Source organism: Amblyomma americanum, chromosome 5, assembly GCF_052857255.1.
Source record: "Amblyomma americanum isolate KBUSLIRL-KWMA chromosome 5, ASM5285725v1, whole genome shotgun sequence".
NCBI lineage: Eukaryota > Metazoa > Arthropoda > Arachnida > Ixodida > Ixodidae > Amblyomma > Amblyomma americanum.
Window position 1 is genome coordinate 50,008,930 of NC_135501.1, and position 25,957 is coordinate 50,034,886.

At 49.0% G+C, this 25,957-nt stretch overlaps 1 protein-coding gene across 1 annotated transcript in view; it reads left to right on the forward strand.

The window, feature by feature from the left end:
* Positions 1–25,957, forward strand: part of LOC144132418 (glutamate receptor ionotropic, kainate glr-3-like) — a 159,786-nt gene that overhangs the window by 113,763 nt on the left and 20,066 nt on the right. Inside the window, exons 8-10 of the mRNA XM_077664817.1 lie at positions 3,763–3,921; positions 6,494–6,626; positions 9,004–9,233. Coding sequence (XP_077520943.1) covers positions 3,763–3,921; positions 6,494–6,626; positions 9,004–9,233 — 522 coding nt within the window. The remainder of the gene's footprint in view (positions 1–3,762; positions 3,922–6,493; positions 6,627–9,003; positions 9,234–25,957) is intronic.

A 25,957-nucleotide genomic window follows, 5' to 3' on the forward strand; every position in this document is an offset into this window, starting at 1 on the left:
TATGTTTAGCAATTAGGAAAAGAAACGCGCAGTTATTGCTCCAGGCCTACATCGTCCTTTGAATTGTGTACGGTTTCAGCGCTGGTTTGCTGTTGCCTGCATCGAAAGAGCGGCTGCGTAGGTACCTTGTAGTTCAGTACGGTATCTAATTGTCTGAGACAGCGAGCTCTGACGAACCCCTCAGCGGAGGATTCCGTGGTAATGTTTGCTGTACGCCGGATGCCCACGTGCGCTGCAGCTGTTCTGTTCGGGGAATTCTGCCATTTTCCAGTGAATGTTCGGTTTAAAACAATGCCAAAAAGCCGAAAAAGTGCACAAAGGTATGCAGGCACCCTGGTGTAACAACTACATCAAACACTTTTCTAACGATAAAAAGAATGTTTACCGTTCTCCGAAGTTTTATCGAACTCACGCTAGGTGGGCAAGGTATAAAGCTGCATCTAATGCAAACGTTAGAGTGCTTGAACATGCTAAAATATTTTTTTCTGAAATATATTGCCAACAATGTTAGGAACTAATCTTAAGCAGTTTTGGCGCGTTATTAATACAATGATAGATGATTCTATTGCTTTAGAAAGTGACGCTGGTGATCCTTTCCCCAGCATTATGTGTGCTGGTGTGCTTAATGACGCATTCACACAAAACTTTTCTATAGCATTACTGATGTCTCGATACCAACCACATCGCCTTACAACTATGTTTTTATGTTGGCTATAATGTGGGTATGCTTGGCGCATCGCATCCTGACAACAATATTAATCCTTATTCCTTCCCTAGATTTGGCCGCTTTAACTGGAGGTTCCTGAATAACACGTGCAGTTTCAGTGCAACAATTTTAAACAGATTTTCTGCGAACGATTATACATCAACTCTCTCCATTGAATAGAACGTCGGGAAGGTCGCCCTATTTACAAAACTGGTATTGAAACTTCGCCTAATTCCCGCCCCATTTCACTAAAAAATACTAGATGCAAAATGCTCGAGCCTATCACATTCTAGTATACTCGTTAAATTTCTTCAATCGAACTCTTTTTTCACTACGGCACAACATGGATTCAGCAAATCATGCTCCTGTGGGACCCAACTGATACTCACACAAGCATTTCACCATATTCTCGATCATTCAGCCTAAGCTGAATGTATCTTTACGACTTTGACAAAGCATTTCACATGGTTTTCCATAAACTACTGCTTCATAAGCTAAACCTTTTAAGTATAGATTCCAGTTTACTGAAATGGATTGAACAGTTTCCTGCTCACCACTCTCATTTGTTACGTGCTTATCGTTATAACTTTTACCGATTGGCGTTCAGGCGCACCACAAAGTACAGCTCTTTGTTTACTTCTGCTTTATTTATATTAATCATGTTCCCTTCCTTTTGAACACTAATGAGTACCTCTACGCAGATGACTGCGCCCTCGTTCCTGAAACAAGTAATATAAACGACTGTAAAACTCTGCTGTCTGCCTTTGAAAGAATAGCAGCTTGGTGCAATACATGGCTTATAAGGCTACACATTGATAAGCGTAAAATTGTGCCGGTATGAAGGATAACAAACGGGGAGTTTTTATTATTTGAACGACACCCCTCTTGAATCAGCAAATTCATACAAATATCTTGGGGTGCAAAAAATCGCAAACAAAGCATAGTCGTTTGACAATAAACAATGCTAACCGCATGTTAGGTTATTTATGCCATAAATTTTCAAACGCCCCGTCCTCATGAAAACTACAACTTTCCAAGACACTCATTCTCTCAAAATTGGAGTACGCGACGCCAGTTAGGGGTCCTTATCACAAGAAACAGCTAAATTCACTTGAATTTTTTCAAAATAATTCTGTTCCTTTTTGTCAGAATTGATAGGGAAGGTAGCATAGATAACATTAAATCCGGATTCGACATTCCATACTTACCATTGAGTGGAAAAATTTTTCTCACTCTTATTCACATATTTTAGCATCACCCTACACTGAGCCGTAATCTCATAATCTCATACCTTTGCCTCGATACAATACAAACCGAATCGACCGTCCTCATAAAGTGGGCATTGGGTCATCAAGCACAGAATCTTTCACTCCGTTGTTCATGCTCTCTACCGTACGGGAATAAATTCATCTTCCTGCCGAACTCGTGATATTAATCATTACCAACTTCTTGGCGCTGGTTTAGCTAACATTGAATATTCAACTTCTCTCTAACGTTTTACTTGTTGTACACTGTGTTAACTTTCTCAATTTGTCATATGTAAGTTTTTTTACCGCTCCCCCTCTCTTATGTCCTAAGGGACCCTAATCGGTAATATAAATGAAATGAAAACTGGGCTACAATGAAAATTAGGAGTTTCAGGCAATTCTGCCAAAAAACATGGGAAAAGTTTAGTCCGCTAACAGCGTTGTAAACTGACCATATAAATTGCTGCAGTTTACGTGATCGCGTTGGTGACAATGAGGGTGCTTAAGCTGTCGGCCCAACATTGATGAACCAAAAGACAGACACTTCCATCTCGCGTAATATCGCGCACTCTCATGTATGGAGTGTGTCTACACTCGTCTTTTCGCTCGGCTGATATACAGCACTTTCTCTGATGGCGCGATTTTCACTGCACCTATGCATCAGCGATAAGTGATGCGCTGTGCTGGTCACCCTGGTTGCGTGTTCGCGACTCGGAGTTTTCGCTGGGTGATCTATGCGATGGTCCGACCTCAGATTTATTTTTCTCTCGCTCCCGAACGTAGGGGGTCGACCTACACGTCAAAATGACATGCTTGGGAGTAATTATGGAAGTTATGTTAATCGGGCTCTGGTCTCTTGCACCGGCGGTGGCTCAGTGGTTATGGTGCTCGGCTGCTGGCCCGAAGAACACGGGTTCGATCCCGGCCGTGGCGGCCGCATTTCGATAGAGGCGAAATGCTAGAGGATCGTGTACTGTGCGATTTCAGTGCACGCGAAAGTACCCCGAGTGGTCGAAATATCCGTAGCCTTAAACTACGGTGTCCCTCATAGCCTGAACCACTTTGAGAGGTTAAACGCCCATAAATAAAATCAGATCTAATCTCTTGTATAATTAATGCACGGATGACATACCAGTTGCATATATTAAGGGAGTAATTGCTCTTTACATACACTCAAGGTCAGCCGTAGAACTACATAGGAAAGTTATACAGCTTTCACAGAGACTTCGTATAGTTGAAAAAAATATTCGGCCTGTTCCGGGGTCCTATATAGCCCTATATTGGTTGTTTAATTCGCTTCAAAGACAAAGTGGATTCTAATGGTGTAAAGCTTGAAAGTGGATGTTTGTGAACTTTTTCTTTTTACACGTAACCGTAGTTGCGATCGATGACAAATCTGAGAGACCACTCCTGCTTAAAATATGCGGTGAAGCGCAGAAAAGAAAACGTGAACAAGCGCAAGGAGTAGTATGCTGTAAATTCCTGCTCTTTGGCCTTCACTGACCTCTACAACCAGCAAGGAGTATTAAAAAGAACCTTAAAGTAACGGAGTGAAAAATTCAGTAATTTTCTGAAATGATGCAATGAAAAAGTGCCCAAAATAGGGATTTCACTTGTTGAAGTTGCGGAATTGTCGGTTATGGTATGGATAATCACTGGTTGAAAAGCTCAAACAAAAGCTCAGCACATGGCACTTTAGAGTTTTGACTCCATCGTGGTGTAACATGGGCTGCAACCAAGGATGGCATGTACAGAACCCCCTTGGCCGCAAGGCTGAGTCAGCTCGATCACTGGCCGCTTGTCTTGCAGGACAGCCACATGGCGCTGAGCGAGATCAGCTTCACCCACCAGCGCACCGAAGTCATCTCGTACCTGTACCCTGTGCTGTACGACGTGCTCGCCTACATCACCAAGGCGCCCAGGGTCATCCCTTTCGCCCTGGCCATCGTCAGACCCCTAAGCGAAACCGTGAGTTGTCCACTTGGAATACAATTGCTTAATAAGATCAAAAACACAGCACGCACGACTGTCAAGCTAGTTTTCACTTGTAGCCCTAACCGCTGTCGAACGCAACAGAATAGATAAAGTGATATAAAAACAGTATTATTATCATAAACACAGTAATGCGCTCGTTTCACGGCCGAATCTAGAGGACCGGTTAAAAGGTATAGCGAAGATCTGACGTGTAATGTGATATGGGGTTTATCCGTGTCGTTGCTTTGCGGAACAGGAGCAATATATTCCTTAAGACTTGTTCGTCGCGTACTCTGGAAAAAAAAAAATGACGGCGCTTGATAGAAGAGCCAAGTCCCTGGTCAAGCTTGTGTACTTAATTCAGTCTTCTAACAGAAACAAAATACGTTAGGTCACATTAATACTTGATACTTAGGCCTAGACTCATCGCTTTAAAGTCGCCTCAGGCTCTGTCTTTGTAGGTCCCAAGACGTACGCTCAGCGACTTCCGGACTCATCGGCACCGGATGCCGGCGATTGAAGCAAAAAGGCAAAAGTTCCGGCCACCAATTCGTGTTTATAACAGGTATTCGAGGTCATGATGATCTGGAGCTTGACAGCGGAGACCGTATCCAAAGGTTTTAGCGTTATATAAATGCAGTGGCGCGACTGACGGCACAAAAATGCTTGGTTAAAATTTGCTAGAAAAATTATGTATGTTATCAGCAACTCTTATCATGTAAACACATAAAAATGCAACGCAATACGGGCGCAACTTACTCATTGGCATCTCCCCAAGCACATTCATACGGCTACACAGGAAAGCTATACAGCTTCCACAGAAAAAAACAAAAATTCGGATGGCTGTCACAGGCTCGAAGAAAAAAACAGTATGGGCGAAGTACATGAAACATAATGGTTGCTCGACTAGTAAAGCTGGAGGTGCGCCGCGCTGTAAGGGTGGCGTCATAGTGTACATTTAACAACTGGGCTTTCGCTCATTCAACGGACGAGAGCAGTCGGAGAAGCCAACAGTAGCCTGACCTGAGAACAGCTACCAGACAAGCCGTCACGAACCTCTGAGGCCAACAAAATTTTTTCATCATCATCACTTCCGGCATCACGGTCTCTTTGACAGTGAGCAAATTACCTGAATGGAACGCCACACGGTTGACTGGCAATTGACTGAGCCTGCTCTTGCAGCACTGGTGTTTCAATGCCGAGTGCCTCAAAATACTCGACGCGGAGTTTTCCTTTCACAGCCGTAAAACGAACACAGGTCCGGTCGGGGTAGATTGATAGTAGTAAAAGTGCGTAGAAGATAACATACTACACTAAAAGTGGGAGCAATTAAATAATACTAACAAATCAAAGTTTGAATTTTTGGTTATATGCCTCAAGAGTACGCTGCGAAATTGAGTGCCTTCAAAATTGAAAGCGTGCACAAATTTTAAAATTTCGTAATCAATACTCGGGTGAGAATATCGAGGGTGAAAAAGGCAATGTTGAAAACTCGATAAGATGTCTTATAGATAAGTCTCTTAGATGACAAGCAACTAGTCACGGAGAAAACAGTGCTTATGTTTTTACACAGGACAATTCTTCGTGTTTGCGAGTACTGTTAGAATGCGTACAGCGTAAAAAAACCAAGAAAAGCAAAAAGGAAAGCACAAAGTCACACAAATAAGGCCGCCAGAGCCGGATAAATCGATTCGGCATTACGACACCTCTGCATATGCGCCCAGATGGGACAAGCAGTATTTTCTTGAGAGGGCCGGTGGCTACGAATACATTGATTCGACACTGCAACCGCTTTGCCCAGAGAACACAAGCACTATTTTCTTGACAGGATTGAGGGCTACGGATGCATTGTTCAGCATTACAGCACCTTGCCACCTTACCCCATCTTTCGCCGCCCCTCAAACCTATGATGTTGTTGTTGTTGTTGCCTCATACTATGACACATGCCCACATAGGGGGATTGGCCAAGAATTAAGGGCACAGAGAGTTTTTCAGGTAAATATTTCTTGGACGAAATTAAAATGAATGGTAAGGACGGAAGAAGTAAACAAAAAGGAACAACGAAATGAAACGGGAAAGGCAGAACGCACGCAGGAGACCGAGACCGATTATTCTTCCGGTTAACCTCCCTGCCTTGCGACTTCTTCCTCCTTCTCGTCCTCGCCGCCACTCATGCCACAAATAAAAAGTGAGTCGGTTCGGTGAGCCCAAGAGACGCTGTGAACACTAATGCCGCTGCTCAAGCGATGTGTGGTGGGTGGAATCTTTAGTAGCGTCCGACATGGCTACTTCAGACCCCCTCTTCCTCTCTAAACAAGAATAGATGCACTGATGTCTACTACGCATGCTGCCATATTGCCGCCTGCCGTGTTTGTCTTGCAGTCTGGCCTCTGAGACACGCTATAGACATTAAAGAAATAAGAATAGAAAGAGAGTAGCTATCCTCTAGCTCATTCCCTTAAGAGAGTGCCCTAGGGGACAGCTTGCTCTCTTTTTGCTCATATACAGGCGTATTCGTGTTCAGAGTGAAAGGCTGCTGATATCGTATGCTTGTTCTGCCTCTAAGATGTGGGCGTGCCTGGTGCTTGCGCTTGTCGGGTCGTCCGCGTTCCTCTACTGCCTGCGTTGGAGCCCCGTCGACAGAGGACGCAGTCACCGGCCAGACTTCTGGTTCCTCCTGTCCACTTTGAGCCGCCAGAGTAAGCAAGTGCTTTCATCGGCGTGCCCGTCTCCATTTTAAAGACATACCGTGAAGGACAAATTCAAGTTGGCCAGTACTGGAAGATTAGTAATAAGGGAGTAATTACTCATTGACATCCACCCGAGTGAAGCCATACGGCTACAAAGGAAAGCTGTAGCGGTGGTCTCGGGTTCGAACCCCGGACCAGGACGAATTTTTCTTTAAATACGAAGTTTCTGAGAAAAATGTATAGCTTTACTTTGTAGCCGTATGGCAGCGCTCAGGTGGATGTCAATGAATAATTACTTCCTTATTAGAAATCTACTCCAACTTGGGGGTTTCTCCTGAACATTTGACCAATACTGGAAGATTAACGCATTTTAATGACATAGGCGCCACTTTCCCTGAAAACGAAGGTTTTACAAACTAGAAAATATCTACAAAAGGGAAAAAAACGCACCGCTTGTATCATCACCACCGGCCATTTCCTGAACCAAAAGGCGTTGACATTATATGGAGTGCTTCCCGGTGTTACCGTCACGAATTTTAATCGAGTGGTGGGAAAGATATTTCGTTCTGACACGCAATTCTATTAGAAATGAATGCATGTTTCGCTGTTGAACAAGTATAAATATCACCTATAAGAGCGGCAGTATTGATTTTTACTGAGGGAAAAATGCGTCACCTTAAACGTGTGTAGCCGCTGGGGTGGCTCAGCGGCTACGGTGCTCGGCTGCTTACCCGAAAGACGGGGGTTCGATTCCGGCTCCGGTGGTTGCTTTTCAATGGAGGCGAAATGCTAGGCACCCGTGTGCTGTGCGATGTCAGTCCACGTTAAAGAACCCCAGGAGGTCGAAATTGTCCGGAGTCCTTTCTACAGCGTCCCTCATAGCCTGAGTCGCTTTCAGACGTCAAACCCCCATAAAATCATACCTGGCCTTAGTTTTTGTATCGTGTTGCAGTCTGGCGAAATAAACAGCCATGGCTTCGGACTAGGATGAATTCTGCTGGCGATGCTTATACACCTTCAAAGGCGGGGACTCGGTTGCAAAACTGCAAGAGCCACGAGCTTCGTCCAGCCACAGTGACCTAATAATAGAGCTGGGAGAGATAGCCCAGACGCTCACGTCTGTGTCAAGTGAGCCGTACGCCCAATACAACCGTCTCTATGCTCTGATCTCTAGGCGGGCCTGCTTTTGGAGACGCCTGTAAAAAACACACGCGGTCCGCGCGCTTGACGATCGCGGCTGTGGCATCGTCCTACAGTGCGTGCCATCACCTGTCGAAGTATGTGGCAATGAGCGCGCAGACGCTTTGGCTATGTGCGCGCATGAAGTATATATCTCATGAAATATATGTCTATGACCACCGCAGTGTGTACCGTTGACAGTGTGCGCATGATCGTGCATAAACACGTTGCGCTTTACCTCCCTCACTTTCGCGCGGCCTTTGGGCGCTTTCTCTCCTTTCTTCTCCTGCGCATTCGCTTGGGATGTGTATTTCCCGCCGAGAGGCGGTGTCGCCTTCGTGCTGCGCGGAACACGTTCTGTGCGCTCGGTGTAGCCACTGAAACACTCTAACACATATGTTAATGTTCAGTGCCATGTTTCGAATGCGGCGCCCTACTCGAGGAGAACAGACAACTCAGGCTTTCCAGCGCCTCACTGGAGGAAGTTATTTTTATGCGTAGCCCCGACAAACGCTTTTGCCACGCCCTAAAACTCCTGCTCACTATCGCGGAAGCAGCTAATGTCCGCGCGCTGTTGTGAAAAAGCTCGATATTCTGCTGCCCTACTTCAACCCCCTTTCCTTTCTCGTGCACGCTGCCCCCCCCCCCCCTTCACCTGTTCTCTGCTATACTGCAACTCCTTTCCACATGTACAGCCCTACTGCGGCGTACCCTGCCTGATGGAGGCAGACGTAGGGCAGTGCAATCCCCCCTATTCGTACTCCCACCCCACAATTTAATAATCGCACCTATTACCAGCTCCTGTATCCTGGGGGAGTTAATGTTTAATACATTCTGGTGAAAAGCACAGAGCGCGACAAACTATAAACATGCCGTATGCTCCTCTTGTTCTCAAGTGGCCCGTAGCTGCGGCTTGAGTCCGGCTACTGCGGCGAAGGACGCAGGATAAGAGCTCGGCAACGGTGGCGAGAATTTGACGGAATCGAAGAGAAAGGATGTTCGTGCGTTGCGCGAAGAGAGTGCGTATTAAAGGGCTCCACGCAATCGGAATCATTCCAGAGGGCGCAACTGAGGAGCCTGTCGTAAGACACATGCAGCTTTCGGGCGGTAAATCCCCGGCAACACACCATACTACTTATGGCCTCATGTTCTCTAGTTCATCATATTCTGCTATGTTTACCATGATGAACATCCTTTTCCCTCCTAGACCCTTGGGAGGAGGAGCACACGAGTGCCGGCTACCGCGTCTTCCTGGGACCCTGGTGGCTGTTCGTCCTAGTGCTCACCACGCTGTACAGCGCCCGCCTGGTGGCCATCATGAGTGTCGCTGTGTACGAACCTTGGCTGAGCGACCTGGCCCACCTGGAAGAAGCGCTGGCTCGCCGCGAGCTGCTCTTAAGCACGCATCGCAAGACGATTTTCATCGAGTACATCAAGGTAGGGTCTCTTGCTCGAGACAATGTACTGACTTTGCCATGGATACTCCTCGGCGCTGTTTGCAGTCTCTAACTACAGGTTATAAATTCACCTGTTACTACGACTGCAAACACGCCCATCGGCCTGGCGCTTTCAAATGTTTTCCGGCCGAATACATGCAAGGCTACGGTAACCTACAAATTCAGCCCACTGACAAAGATTGGCATATAAATGTAAGTTCTGCTCCTGGAGCTCTTCGCATGTCAGCCCGGGCCCACAGATATGAAGCGTGTAGTATGACAACGGGCAGGTAGTTGTTTCTGCAGGTGTTCACCATGCCTCTTTACAGCCTTCTCAGCATTTATCACAACAGTAGAATGTGGAGAATGCAATGCGGAAAGCTCTACCTACAGTACAGGTGTGTGGGCCCTGGGGACTCCCAAGTTGGAGATTCTTGCCTTGTTTCTCTCGCAGTTCTTGGCAACGAAGAGCACCAGAACTGGACAGAGATGAGTTGATAGATTACCTAATGCGTACTTTCAAAAGGACCTTGTTGTAATATTGCAACTAGCAACGCGGGTCAAGCACGCGGGAACCGTGAAATATCAGCAAAGCTATTATCCTCGAAACGACTAGGCGTCCGAAACAGCAGCGACAAGCAGGGGCGTCGCTTCCCCTTTGTCTCAGGAACAAAGGTATCCATACCCACTTCGCCTGCAATCCACTTCGTCGTGGTGTTCAGAATAGCACAAGGCAGCGTCAGCCTGACGGCGGCAGAAAAACAAAACACCCCAATCATCCCTGTACTGAGGACAGTGGTGGCAAGGGGAGGAAACCAACTTTTCCCACGACTGCTGCGAAAAATCTGACGACCTCTTCGCAAGCGGTGACTTTTCGGTGAAGGAGGCTTCAAGCTGACTAAGCGCCCGGTTCCGGCGGGGCCGCCTTTTCATGGTGATGTCTCCGTTGCTGACTAAAGTGCTGCGTCATGAGGTCCTATCGCCATTGCCATCGCCATCGGAACTGCTGCGAGAGGGCACAGGTGCAGCTTCTTGCTATAGGCGGGCCCCCTTGACATCCTGTGCTCTCAGTCAATTGGACACTAATCAAGCAGCTGCGTTCTCCACCTGGGGAGCTAGGGGAAACATACCCTATAACTTAAAAGAACGTCTTGCGGGGCAAGTTGGTAACTGTGCATCTTTGGTTACAGGCGCGAAAATAGACACAACACAAGGTAGAAAGACGGGACGGAGCGCCTCCGTCCCGTCTTTCTACCTTGTGTTGTGCCTGTTTTCGCGCCTGTAACCAATGAAGACCGTATAAAACTAGATAAAAGGCAGGCTCTCATATGGGTCTTTGAAAATTGTAAATATAGAACATAAACTATATAGTCTCCTCTTCAGCACTCTCCGGCTCTCTCTAGTCCTTCACAGGCCGCCTCGTTCCTGACAACGGCACTATTCTCGCAACGTGGTCCGCAAGAACTGGTTGGCAGCAGGGAGATGGTCTGCGTGGTGTCCTCGCTCTGGTTTTGGTGAATGTATCGCCATCTCTGCATGAGTCTTGCTCGCTTAGCGTGATACGGGCTGTTTTTTTTTTGTAATGAACGTTGGTTACAGCAGCCTGTTTGAATTGGAACATGCTTCTCACCAACGGCCTTGAGAGACTAGCGATCCCAGAAATAGAGATTTATGCAATGGCGAAAGCCGCGTAAGACGGACCTAATCTTGGTACGTGGGGAATGAGGGCTTAATTGCGGCAAAATCATAAAGAAACAGCAGGTTGTCAGTGCGGTCGAAGGTGACGGCTTTGCGGATGAGAATGACGCTGAGTTTTGGAAAGAAAAAGAAAAAAAAGGAAAGAGGAGACACAGAATGGGAAAGGGGAGCGAGTAAATGAAACATTTCTGCCGCCTTTAAAAATTGGCGAAGATATCGGGTTATCCACTGTTAATTTTCAGCGCACGTGTGAAAACAATGATAATTTTTGGGACACCTTGCCGCGACACCTCTTTATGGTTCTGCCGTACGAAGCTGTCGACGTGGTGGCTCGGGTTACAAAGGCGGAGGCCAATGATTACGACCACATAAAAGTGACTGCTGAAAAAGTATCGCCCATCGGCTGACGCCTTCTATCAGCGGTTCGGAAACAGATTGGAGTGGCACACTGACTCATCCCAAGATTTTGTCTACAGTACAAATCTGATCGAATGGCTCAAGACCGCGGAGGTTTATGATGAACGTGACAAAGTTGAAGAGGAAATTTGTCTACAACAATTTTACAACTGCCCCACTGAGGAAACGCGGCTCCGGGTGTTAGACAGGCCCGAAGAGAAAATCTTGGACGCCCCGACGAGCTCGCAGAAGGTTTCTAGCCAGGTCAGGAGCGACGCTGGGAAAGAAAGCATGCGGGCAGCCACAAATTCCCTGCAGGGAATTCGTGAAGCGTCCATTGCGGAGAGAGAACAGAGCGGCATCCATGGGGGTGGGGAAAGGGGCAAACTTGGGGGATCGCGAAAAACGCGCTGTCGTGAGAAACAACATTGGCAAAGAAAAGAGGGAGAAACCAGCAGCTTGTCTCCGGTGCAAAGAACCGGGGCACATCATTAGTCGCTGTCGAAGGGCAAAGCTGGTTTTTTCGCTCGCCACCTTCGACGAGGAAAATATGTGCCTGCTGGAGCCGTACATGCGCGTAGTAACCGTAAATGCAAGACAGTCCCACGTCATGTGCGCCTCCACCACCGCTTGGGACGTGAAGTACCCCGCGCTGTTTTCACCGCAATATTTCATCAGCGAGGATCGTGTCTGTCTGTATGTCACGCGCGTCCCCACTGAGGACACGTTTTAGGCATCGCATATACCTTGCCTTTTTAGAGAATTTTACTGGACCGGAAGTTTTAAACCTTTGAATATTTGTACAGACGTGCGACGCGTGTGAAAGAGAAAATCACAGGGAAAAAATAAGGCTCCTCTGAAGCTTGCGCCACAGATCTTACCTCTTACCTCTTTTTTAACCGCCCAGAGGACGAGCTAAGAAGAGGGGCTTGAGCTACAGTGACCGTTGTGCACGCGCCTACGCATTCCAAGTTAAGTCCTTCAGAGGAAACTGAAAAACGTGCATCTGGCGATGGAAATGCTGCAGTAGATGCAGAGGCGGTTACTTTCGCGGATGACACGCCTTCCGTGCCAACTTGTGAGAACAATTAGGCATTAGATATTTCTTCTGTGGCTCCCTTATTGGACGGCTTTCCCGAGCTGATTAAAGTAGACCGGGAGACCATCGCAACTGAACAGGCCAACGATGCGACTCTCAGGTATTTGAGTGATCATGTCGGTAAGGGGTCAGCTTGACAAAACGTCCTTCTGAAGCGGCGGGCAGGAGTACTGTATGGGCAATACAGCGATAGCAAAGGCGTGCTGTGCGACCGGGTAGCGGTGCCGCAAAAATATTGGGCTAGTCTGCTAAAGCTGTGCTACGGAAGTGGCTCGTCCGGCCATCTCGGCATCAAGAAAGCAAAACCCCGGCTTTTTAGACAATTTTACTGGCCAGGAAGTTCTAAACCTGTGAAGATTTGTACAGACATGCAACGCGTGTGAAAGAGTGAGAAAAGCACAGGGTAAAAATAAGGCACCTCTGAAACTTGTGCCACTGATCAGCGAACTGTTTCGGCGCCTTTTGGGGATGTTGTAGGTCCACTACCTGTGACCGCATGAGGCTATCGCTACATTCTAACAATAATTTGCCCGGCTACAAAGTTTCCGGAGGAAATTCTCCTGAAAGAGCTGAACTCCATGGCAATAGGCCTCTCCCGGCCTACGTCACGGATGACGTTCCGAAGGAGGAGAGAAGGGCACGGCTTGGAGTGCCCCACGTCGCTGCTGGCGGCGTGGGGCAGTGGATTTGGTCTTATGTGGTGACAGTTTGTTGTGTTTTTCTCAATGCCATTTGGTTTCTGTGCTTGTGGATCGAAGACCGGCCGTATATCTTCCTTCTACTTTCTGGATAGAGAAAACCGGTGAAAAAATGGGTTTCGGAGTCGTGCAAAGAGCAGGTGGGACCAACGTCAAGCGCTATTAGGATCTGCGGCGTGCACTTCGTTGTAAGCAGATGTACTCGGTTGTTCGTGCGCCCACGTACTTTTTTGTGAGCAAGCAAGCACTTAGTTCGCTTTATTAGGCCTCCGGACGATTTGTGCACAAATCACCAATCGAGTGCTCTAAGGGCCGAATGGCATGTGACCGCTGGAAGTGACGAAAGAACTTCTAGATAGGCACTTGTAGTTAATACTTTGCGGCAGATCGCGGTCAAAAAGCTAGAGCTGCTGCTACGAGACGGCTCGCAGGGGTATGCCAGCGCCTTGGCCGCTGATGTGAGCCGCATTCCAACCTGGATTCGTAACATACCGCACTCGATCAAGCGCTGTAGTTTCCGTGTCGAAAAGTGGTTTTGCTCGCATCATTTAAGTGCTCTTTTCCAATATTAGTGCGCATGCATTATTGTACAAAACGCGCCTCATTTCCCCGCTATTTTTGCGTAGAGCTGTTCTAGCGATGCACATCGCATTGGCTGTCCCGCACTTCATGCTCTTACCCTGGAAGGTGTACGTTCTAGCAATGACATCATGTGTTTGTCAGTCATAACGGGATCTAAGCGGGACAAGCTAGACATGTCCGCACATGAGAGAAAAATCGGCCTGCCGAGCACGGCGCTCGTGCGTGCACTGCTGTCTTCGCACATGAGCGCCCACGCGCGCCGTGTGTGCCTCGCGAAGGGTATTTAGGATGCGGTCACCGGTGCCGAAGTATGAAATTACCTACTTGTCAGCATGCCCTTTAATTGCAAGGTCCTATAGTTTTCAAGCGGTTGAGAGGATTTCTCTCTCTGTCTACAGCACGGGCCGGGCTTCTTCTGACTAGATGCACAAAAATATCTCCGAAGTGCATGTTTGCAGAACGCTTAATATCCTTTTTTTTCGATCGTCAGTCGCTAATGGGTCCATGTACTGGAATGGCGCGTACTTTGCCTTTATTTATAAACGTAGTTAATGCACCATTTCAGACAGAAAATACAGGTCGTCCGGCATCTCGCGAAGCTCTGCACAGCAGGTAGACCGGACCAGAAGGCCGCTTTTTCCAACCAAGCCTGTTTTCTTTCGGCGCGCCCCCTCGCCCATTTGCTCCCCTCACGTCACATTGTTTGCAGACTGGGAGAGGTCAATTGTGTACGAGATTTTGCAGGTCTTTTCCGGGATCGATTTCCTCGCCGAGTTGCAGAGCGACCAAGGCAGCGCTTTTGAGAGCGCACTCACCACCATCATTCTAGAGGAATGCGGGATTCCCATTAATCACAGTTTTATCGGACACCCTCAAAGTAACTGCGTCGAGGCGTGGCATTCAGTACTGAAAAGAGTCCCGGGGGGTCTATGCTGTGAGCGCCGCCACGACTGGCAAGCTTGTTTGCCAGCAACCATGTTCGCGCTTCGGTCAGTGTGTGAGGTGCACAACAAATCCTGGGAGGATCTGTGAACGCGGTGCGTCGACAGTGGTGCGTCGGACAGCGGAGCGTTGCGCAGGTGCACGTGCACATGGTGTTTGCGAGGGGACGGCGGCGAAAAGCGAGGCGAGCATGAGGAGCGGAGAGCTGACGTGTCAGAAAACCGAGGTGTGAAGGGAGACAGTGCAGCGGAGGTCGTGTCATTCAAGCGTGAAGGTGACAGCCGTCGAGCATTAGGTCCGTGCTGCCGTGAGCTCCCTTGGATCACCGATGTAAGCTTCCTGCGTTCCTTGCAAGCGTGGAGGTTGCAGGCGATGGACTCAGGATTCGTAATGCCGAGAGGCTTCCTTGGATAGCCTGCATTAAGCTTACGGCGTTTAGGGACGCCGTTGACGGGTCCTAGCAACGATTCTCCTGCTGCTGCCAAGTTCTTGGGTCGTCTGACTGGAGTCCATCGGCGTCTTCCTGTGGTCTTCTCCACTCCTACTACCTCCTGGCTCTCTTCCGCCGCTTCCTTCGACGCAACGCCAGCGACGCGTCGCAGTTCATCAACCCGCGTCCATCCTGTCTGCAATGCATCCCCGTTTCACCTGGGACGCACAATATCTGGTGAACCCTTTCCTTAAACTGTAGTGTAGTAGGCGTGCTGAGTGCGTGCATTTGTTTGCGTTTTCTTTGTTTACTGACTCTTTTCCTTTCAATTATAAATACTGCTGCGTTTTGTTTTCATTGATCTGTTTGTGGTCTTGTTCGAATTTGCACGCGATACCGTTCCCCTCGGCAGTTGGGGACAGGTTACCGATTAGTGACACAGTGCCGCATAAAGCCAACGGGCTGGTTCGAACTCAACTGGTATATACAGAAGCTCGATAAGGCCACCGCTTCCCATGCTTCTCAAATCTTGGGAGGGCAAAGCCGTGGGTTCAACCGTCCTCGAATACGCACATAATCTCATATAGCGGCTTCAGGCGTGCAGATAACTAATTGAGGCTGAGATGATGTCGGCCCAGCAGAAAGCAAAACTCTACTATAAGAGCAAAGTGCGGCTACGCTCGTGTTCGGCAGATGATAGGGTAATGCTGCAGGCCGCGTCGAAAGAAAGCAAGTTGTACGTGCAGTAGAAGGGCCCTGCGGAGGTTTTGGAGGAACGGTTGGAAACCAAGCACGCGGTAAAAATTTCAGGTAGACGTGAAAAGGTCGGAATTTACCATTGCCATGACCAGCATACAACAGCGTACGTGGACGCTGCCATATACGCCATGACCAGGTGACAAGACACCAACAACGCAGCGGCAACTGTAGTCAACTCGGAATTACACGAGATTACAAGCGCCTCATTGCAAGACTGCACGATAACCGAGGCTGAAGAGGCGGCCGTCGCTCTAGCGGCAGCGGAGGGCTATCGAGTTGGGCGGTCACTGACAATTCTTACTGACTCACAAGCAGCCTGCCGCAACTATCTTTGTGGCAGAGTCGGTCACTGAGCGCTCCGCATACTCCGCTCTGTAGACTGCAAGACACAACAGACAGATTTAGAAGCGATCACACATAAGATCACCTCGGTACCGGGGCACAGGGGGTGGCAGGAAACCAAGAGGCGGACAGGATAGCTTGATGATATACTTACTACCGAGCATCCAACGTCAACGACCATGAGGAGTCCTGGCCAGTACCTCAGGAATACTCAGCCATACTAAACAACTACAAAGGCAGCACGATGCGGTACCCACCACTGCACAAATCCTTAAACAAAGAAGACACCCTCACATGGAGACAACTACAGACGCGGTCATATCCAAACCTAAACACACTAAGTAAAATCCACCCCACACTTTACGAAAACAAGTGTCCGTGGTACCATGCCATGAAAAATCTACAATATATCACATAACATGGGCATGTCAGAAAGTCGACGTCGTTCCAATTATAAAACCCAAGGGCGGAGCAATGGGAGGGTATGCTCTCCAGCGACTGCCGCGATGACCAGATACGGCGAGCTCAGCTGACGGCAGCATTCAGCGGAGACCAGGAATAGGGGCAACAGACCGTTGCGGAGATGGACCCATCTGAACCGCATAAAAGCACTTGCTCTAGCACTCAATAAAGTTATCCTATCCTATTGCAATCTCATCGAGCCCAATCGAGGGCGTGAACCGGTCGTCCAGTTTGCACTGATGCACTAAAGTACATGAAGACGTAGAGACAGATTTTGCATTTCCCCGGCAGTCAGTCCCCCTCTTCGCTAGGGATCTCGAGTAGATGCGTAGCGATGCAGATTTTATCGAACGTCAAAAGGCGGACCTCCAGCGGCTACTTTTGGAGTTTGAGGATACTCGCTAATAGGCCGGGAAAAACATTCTTAGCGGAGCACGATTACGAAATGAATACCGAAAAGCCAATTGACTTCCGACCGTATCGAGTCTCGCCAAGGCAGGAAGAGACCCTCACTGCCGAGATTATACCCGCATGCTTAATCTCGCTGTCATTACACCAACGGAGAGCAAATACACATTCCTCTTACCATGCTGGTAGCAGTGCTCGGAAAAGAGCCACTACACTGCACTGGCTATCGAAAGTTAAATGTGGTCACACGAGACCAACTTCATCCCATTCCTAATTTGGGAGAGCGATGGAAACTTTCACTAGGGCCTAGTAAGTCTCGACTCTGTACCTAACCCGCGGTCACTGGCTGGTTCCTTTGATGGAAAGAGCAAGCCGTGACACGGTGTTTGTATCACACCTCGGCACTTTTCGACCGCTAGTTAAAACACCAGCAAGGCTAAATGGTGGGCCAGTTGGCATGACATGTCGAAGAATTTTTTCTCAGCCGAAGAAAGACGAGGGACAAGAGGAGAAAAAAAGTGGCGGTGGTTTAGCCCTGGTTAAACTTGGAGTGACTAGATAGCTACAGCAGGCTGAGTGGAACTTGGTCACGTGACCAACCACGTGACAAACCACGTGATCAGCCACGGCGCCGCGCCGCCGGCAGCTGCTCCGCACCACGTGACCAATCACGTGACAGCATGGCGGCGCAGCCAGAGGGTGGCGGCGCCGCCACGTTGAAGGCTCGAAATGCTACCGTAATGTAGCTATCGCTACAAAAATTATTCTTCGTAATGAGCTTTGGGCTCAAAAACGTGGTATTTTGCTTTCCACGGTAGGTAGATTGAGCTTTGACAGGGACAGAAGCATACGCGCTTTCCTACCTGCATGTTCAGTGTTTTCCGACAGCTGGGAAGTTCGCCTGCGTAACAGGCGCAATATTTTGACCAGACTATGAGAGGCGGGGTTTACTGCCGTGCAGAGAAGTGCCACCTTGGGGAGGCCAAGTTGGGTATCATGATGGCGTTATCGAGAGGCCTCCGCCGGCTGCTGGACGCCTCTGCCGTACGCGATTATCCTAGGCCAGCCACAAAGACCGACATTCGCGCCTTTCTCGGGTAGGCTGGCTGTTATCAGTGTTATATGTTGGGCTACCCGAAAATGGCAAGTCCACTCACGGACTCCCTGAGGAAGCCTATTAAGGTGAACTGGTGCACCAATAAGGAACAGGCCTTTCTCGCGTTAACGAACGCGCTGACCAGCCGGTCCGTAATGAAGAGTTCCTTCCTGCGACTGCACATCATTTGGTGCAACGCGAGTGAACGGGCCATGAGGGTGGTTCGGAGCCAGCACGACGAGAATGGAGAGGAAATGCCGCGTTATTCGTGAGCAGGAAACTCACGACGCGTGGAGTGTACAGTGCCTCAAAGAAAGAGTGCGCTTGTTTAGTACGGCCTACTCAAAAATCGTAATGCTACCTGGCAGGCTCACGATTCGTCAAGACCGATCGCTGTGAATTTACATGGCTGCGGAAAATATCTTTTAAAAACGGAAGTTTGTTGCGTTTTAGCCTCGGCATCAAGGCGCATAATTTTGAAGTTGCTTTAAGAAGGGAAAATAAACCGGAATGCTGATGGTCTCAACAGAGGCTTTCAGTAAGCTGAGGTTGGATATATCAGGAGAACCTTTAAGCGTACCTATCTCGAGGCAAGTCATTTGTTGTGCTTTTACAACTTTTACAAATATTTTGTTCGATGACAACATATAATGTTCGAGGCTCTGTTGCGGATATTTGTAGTGATGTTATGTTGAACTGTACTTTTCTCGTAACACGTCTATGGGTCGTCCGTTTCTGAACCACAACGGCAGCTGTGATTTCTTGACTTCGATATTAAAATAGACTCAAAATTGTAAGCTGGGGTGCAAATAAATCACCCGAATTGGTCGCGTCCGCATCGCACACTATTGGGCGCCCTCAGAGGGACCAAAAGGGGGGGGAGGTATTCTAGGAGCACAACCTAAGCCCTTTTTTGTTAATTTTCTGCCAAAACTCTGGAGGGGGCGTTGCTCTTGCCTAGCCGGAGGGGGGGGGGGCACTGTGCAGACTTTACGGTTAAGATCTTTGGCCTTCAGACATCGGCCCGTGGATCGCCCACGGAAGAAAGGACCTGCCCAGCTGATGCGACCTCTTCAGAGGAAACCAAGGTGCTGTAACCACTTCGTAGGCCTCGACCCGGCGGAGGACGAGCTGTTGTGATCGCACTACCAGCAACGCGGGCCAGAGCAAGTGGGACCTGTGAACTGTCAACAGAGCCGTTATTCTCGGAATGGCTAGGCGCCGGCTTCTTTTTGTCTCATAAGGAAGGGCCCCCACTTCGCCTCCAAGCCACTTCGATGGGGCTCTCACAATAGCGCAAGATAGCAGCACTCCGACTGCGGCGGAAAAACAGACACCAATCCTCCCTGCACTCAGAACAGCGGTGGCAGGCGGAGGAAATGGTCTTTTCCCACGATCGCCCTTGATAGTATCCGACGATCTCTTCGGAAGCACTTTTGTCTGGGCGAGTTGGTTCATAACAGCAATTAAAGGAATAAAATTGAGAAAAGGGATTGAAGAAGAAAGGGACATGGGGACAGGGCAGAGCGCAAATTTCCAACTGGTTTTTATTTCTCAGACGACCGCTGCTTATATACCAATGTGAAATCAGTTTTCACAGGCATGACAGGTGAACACACGCGCACTCAACCAGCAAAAAACCACTGCCAAGCAAGAAGGAAAACCACCCAAGTCTAATATTATCGAGCAGACCAAAGATAAATTCGCTGCACCAGGACGGCTGCAGGAAAGAAGAAGCGAGGCCAAGCCTACGAAAACATACACACACAGGTGAGACTGCGCGCGCGCAGCCACCTCAACACACTCACATACACACACACTCACACGGAAGCGGTGACCTTTTGAGAGGGAAGCTCTAAGTCGATAGGGTGCCTCGATGGTCAACGGAGGCTAGCGAGCATCCAGGCACCTAGCAGGTCGATCCTGGTCAGCGCCCCATTTAGGCGGGACCAGCTTTATCGGGTTTTGAACCACCTTTGCGGCCCGAACAGCTGCTGCACGTTGGTCTAACGTCATCGCCACCTGAACTGCTGCCCGAGGTGACGCTTCCTATATATATAAAATACCACATTAAAGGCGGTTAAGAAGCCAGCATCCTTAATCACCGCTTAACGTCGAACATCTGAGTATTCGATCTCTTTTTTGACGGAATAATAGACGGGGTGCTGACACATGAATCCCCCGCTTTTGCTACCGCCGTGGCCTCGATAATCTTTCTTGTTATTGTGCACTTGTTTCGTGCCAGGATTTTGCAGCCGTGAAGGTCGGGTATGCCGCAGGTTTGTGACTGCAATGGTGACAATGCTTTGCCAGAAATCCTGATGAAGCAGTGGAACTTACATTTTTATTGTGCTCGAGCAACCTTTCGTTAAGACAATGACCGGTCTGGCCGATGTATCTGCTTCCACACGGTAATTTAATCTCATAAACAATACCCTGATCACATGCAACAAAAGGATTCTGGTGGTTGGTTTTCCATCCAGGACGCGGCTTTTTCATTGGATTTGTCGCATTACAAAGTTTTATTAGTTTTACTGGGGCTGAAAACACCACCTTTACATTGGCCTTCTCCGCGATTTTCTTAAGGTTGTGCGATATCTTATGCAGATAAGGGATGACCACAACTTTTTGTTTTGTAGTGATAGCTACATTACGGTAGCATTTCGAGCCTTCAGCGTGGGTGCGCCGCCACGCTGTCACGTGGTTGGTCACGTGACCAAGTTTTACTCAGCAGCTGTAGCTATCGCGGCACTCCAGGTTTAACCAGAGCTAAACCACTGCCAATTTTTTCATCTCTTTCTCCCTTTTGTTGATTGGTACCCGTCAAACCTTCCGCCTTTTTTCTCTTTCAGAACACTTTCCACCAATGGCACTAGCAAATCACTGGGGTAGCCAGCCGCGCCAAGACAGGCAATTTGTTTCATTAGGCTTTCCTGAACTGTCTGAAAACACGACCTGCTTAACGCATTACGAAAGCAAAGCTTTGCAATACCCCTTTTCACTAATTTCGTGTGTGCCGAATCGTACAGAAGTGGCTTTTTTCCCCTTGGGTCGTAAATGCAACAGGTATGGTTGCTCGTAAACCGGAGGCTTAATTAAGTCCAAGAAACGAATGCTTTCATCCAGAGGCAGTTCATGGTTCAATGTTAGGGGGTTTAAACACTGTTCGAATATTCATAGAATACTCCCGACTGTTTCGTCAAGAGGTCGGTCTGTCTTTCGTATTATAATCAGAAAGTCGTCCACATATCGCGCCACGTTTAATACATGACAGCCGTCCAGACGTGCTAACAACAGATTGTCACACGCAGGCAGAAATAAATCGCTCAACAAGGGCGCTATACCTGAGCCTATACACACACCTTGTCTTTGTAGAAACGTGTTATTTCCCCATTCTAGGTATGTAGATGTTAGATAAAGGTGCAATAGTTCCAAAAAGCCGCCTACATCTATACCCGACTCATTCAGGAATGTAACAGTTCCTGCTTTATCGATACACGTTTCTACGCATGACATTAATCTATCAGGCGGGAGTGAATAAAACAAATACTTGAAGTCAATAGAAAAAGCCGTCACTGATTTTCCATCTATTGAATTCTGATCGCAGTTTCATTTGAATGTTTGATTAGGAATAGGTCATCAACAATAAGCTTTCTCACCTTGTCCTGTGAAGAATATTTCAATGCTCTTTTGCCACGTTCCGACACTCTGACCCTGAAAGGGCGCTCTGGCTTGTGCGTCTTCGCAGCAAAAAACATATGCAAGGAGAAATTCTCACTCTTGTCTATGCGGTTCAGAAGCCCTGTCAGATTGAGCCTGTCGCACAGTTTCTTTGCTTTTGATTTTTGCACTGCCATTTCATTAAGATGCAGAACCAACTAGCCCCAGTAAACCGCTTTACTGACGTGTTAATCTCGACCTTTCGTTTGACATTCACGTTAATTGTGCCGGCGCTTGGCACGCGCTCGTGCTATCACTGTCGTCTTGGTGCTCCCTTGCAGAGAAGAGGTTTTGTGTCAATATAAAGCATTAGGCGCATGCATAGCGTGCAGTTCCAATTCCAATGCACTCTTAATCGTTCCTGGCGGCCATAAAGCACTTTTCACAAATAGGGCTTTGCTGTCGCCTGCGTGGTGCATGGCGTGTCCGCTACATCAACAAATTATAGTTTTGAGCTCAACTGAGTCGCGAGGCTAACAGAAAGCTAATTTTGTCATGCTTTATGCTGTCTGGCGCATGAAAAAGTATTTTCGCTTAATGTCTCAAGGCTTTGAAAAATATGAGCAGGAAAGCCAGCTTTCACGAATTCTGCTGCCCAAAGTCGCCATTATTTTATTCGGAAGCTCTCTATGCCTGTGATAGCGTCGCGTAGCCGTTTCACCGAGTGTTACAGAAGGTAATAAATTAGCGTACAGTTTACAGAAGCTTCGGCAGATATCAACAACATAAAGATACTACGGTGAGCCATTTACCCCGCCCATCTCTCTGACATACGTGCGGAAATAGCAATTTAAATTGCTATCGCTTGTCCTTACATTGCCGTAGTAGTGTAAGACTGGCCTTCGGCTTTGAAATCTTCAGAGGCTGGTGCTTAACGAAGAAGACGAGAAGCGCCGAACGCTCCGAAGCTCGAGCGCTGAACGCTCCGTCCCCCGTGCGTGCTCTGGAATGACCGTTGCCTCTGGTATGTACCTGGACTGTACCGCTGGTTGTTCGCGACGCAGTGCTTTGCAAGACGTTCCCTATTACAAGTGGTGGAGGTGCCAACGATCCCCTCTACCTGGAGCTTCGCACCCGCGCATTGCCTACCGCCTCTGCAATGCCTGAGACCGTCACTCAAACCGCTTAAACGCTTCCGTAGGCGGTCTTCAGTTCCGGCGCCGCGCGGCAGCGTGACCTGGCCATCTTCAGCGGCACAGATGACACGGATGTGGAGGATTGGTTGGCCTCCTATTAACGCGTTAGCGCATGCAATAAGTGGGACGATACCGTCAAGCTCATCAATGTTATCTTTTATTTGAGCGACGTAGCCAATCTCTGGTTTCGAAACCACGAGGTTGACATCTCAAGCTGGGCAGCTCTGAAAACCAGTCTGACAAGTATTTGGCCGTCCCGCCGTGCGTAAGCTTCGCGCCGAGCAACTCTTGTGAAGTCGGGCCCAGCAAACCGGTGAAAACTTCACCAGTTATATAGAAGATGTCGTCGACCTCTGCAAGCGTGTCAACCCTTCTTTGAGGGAGGCTGACAAGAGCAGACATATTATGAAAGGCATTGAGGATGATGTGTTCCTGATGCTCGTCGCCAAGGATCCCCAGACTGTCTCCGGTGTCATCGGCTGCTGCCAAAGCTTCGATGTGCTACCCGGCGTGCAGGCTTTCACGAGGTCACACTTTCCAGCGTGGCTCTCCCAGGGGACGGTGCTCTTGACCAACAGTCGGTCCTTCAGCCCATCCAGCAGTGTGTACGTGAGGAAGTCGCACGCCAGCTATCTTTGTCCACCTGCCCGCCTACGCCTGCCCCGTCGCTCACTCCCAACCGACAGCGTGTCATCGAGGAGCAAGTCGCTGAAGTCTTGCCCCCTCCTCCTCAGCCACCTCTGATCGCGGCTCCTCTGACGTACGCCGATGCCGTGGTGCGGTCGCGGCCCTCACCTGCTGCCCCTGTCTACAGGCCACCTACCCGGCAGTTAGAACCCCAGCGACCTGCAACCCCACCTAACCGTCCGGTTGCCTGCCTCCGGTCACAGCCGCAGCTAATCAACCCCTGGCGCACACAAGGCAACCGCCCTATTTGCTACGCCTGTAGCGTCGTTGGCTACGTGGTTCGTTTGTGTCGCAGTCGTGACCACCGTCCACACGATTATAGGCGTGAGCCCACGTACGGCTTTCCACCGTCATCCTCGCATGCATCACACGAGCCGCCTCCGGATTATTCTTCTCCTAGTTACTATCTCCCCATATACCGCTCGCCGTCTCCTGGCCGCCGTTCCTGTTCTCCGATGCACCGCCGCCAACCCGCCGTCCGCGCGGAAAACTAACGGCCGCTGTTCCGGAGGCCAGAACTGCGTCATCAGCGACTCACTCAAGACCTGTATTTGTGCCTGCTAATATTATTACCGTTTTCGTTGAGGGAGTCGCCGTCGAAGCACTTGTTGACGCTGGCGCAACCGTTTCCCTTCTCAGTCATACGCTACCCTCTGTCGCAGACTCAAAAAAAGTGACGACGCCACTTCCCGCCGTTTCTCTCCGCACTGCCAGCGCTTAGGACATTCGACCGTTAGCCGCCTGAACCGCCCGCCTGCTTATCGAGAACGTTCCCTACACAATTGAGCTCATCGCTCTCGCCCACTCCTCTCACGACGTTATCCATGGTTACGACTTGCTCTCCTCACATCACGCCGTCATTTACTGCGCCCGTGCTCAGCTTGACTTGTCGCCCTAAAGTGACGCTCCCTTGGACGTACCCGGTGCTGCTGCCGCTACAGTGGTCGTCTCAGAGGACACAAACGTTCCGCCTTTCTGTTCAGTGCTGGTGCCTCTTTCTTGTGCTGCTCCCTCAGATGCAACTATCAATTATACCCCCTCTTTACGATGCGCTGCCCAGAAGTCTGTTTTGCTGCCTCATGCTGTGCTGACAATTCGTGGCTCCAGCTCTATTTATGTGGCCTACCCGTTCTCCTGCCCTACCACTGTACTCCGTGGCCAATCGCTTGGTAGTGTCCCTTTCTCGATCCCGCCTCAGCATACCCCCTCGTCGATAGCACGGCCGGCCTTCACGTCAGCGCCACTACGCCTGTTGTGATCACCAATCAGTCTTGTGTCGATATTTTTCTCCGTTCTGTCGACGCCGCATGACGTCTACCCAACGACCAATGTATGTTGCTTCCGACCATTGTAACTGGGACCGCGTTCTCCCTTTTGTAACATACGCTTATAACTCCGCTGCTCAAGCCACCCCCGGATTCTCTCCGTACTTTCTCCTGTACGGCCGTGAGCCTTCTTGTACAATTAATGGATACCATTCTACCTTACCGCCCTGATGCTTCCGAATTTACAACTCTTTCTCAATCCACAACTTATGCCGAAGAATGCCGACAGCTTGCCCGGTCCTTCACTTCTCACGCCCAGCAGCAGCAGAAAAGCACCCGTGATCCCGCTGCACTTTCTCCCACTTTTTTTCCTGACTCTTTGGTCTGGCTCTGGGTACCCTCCTCAGGTCCCGGCCTTTCCTCCAAACTTATTAGCAAGTACCAGGGACCGTACCGTATGCTTCAGCAGACATTCCCAGTCAATTACCTCATCGAAGAAGTCTAAGGTTGGACGAAATCTCGTCTGGTCGGGTAGTAGCGTCATAGGAAAACAAAAATACATGAATCGCCGACCAAAGGCTTGTGTCAATAAACGACGTTTCGGCTTCCTTAGGGAAGCCTTGTTCACTGAAGGCTTTACTAAAAAACCCGGCTCTTAAATACGTTTCAATAATCGTCCGAGGCATCTTGCATACACTGGTGGGAGTTTGCCGTCATTGCGATTAAGTGTTTTTTTAGTCGTTTGTATCGCCAGCGACTCAAGATATTGGCGTGTAAGCCCGTTTCTTTCTTTGGCAATAATAGAGGCCTCATTCCAGCAGATACGATGTTTTGCTGATACGGCATGCTCCGCAAGAGCGTTGGCAACTACTTTTTGGTTTTCTACGTCCTTCTTGTGCTCTTTCAGGCGCCTTCGAAAATTCCCGCTTTCGCCTATGTATACATAATCGCACTCAGCACAAGGGATCCGGTACACCACGCCCGGAAAATTTTCCTTTTCTAGCT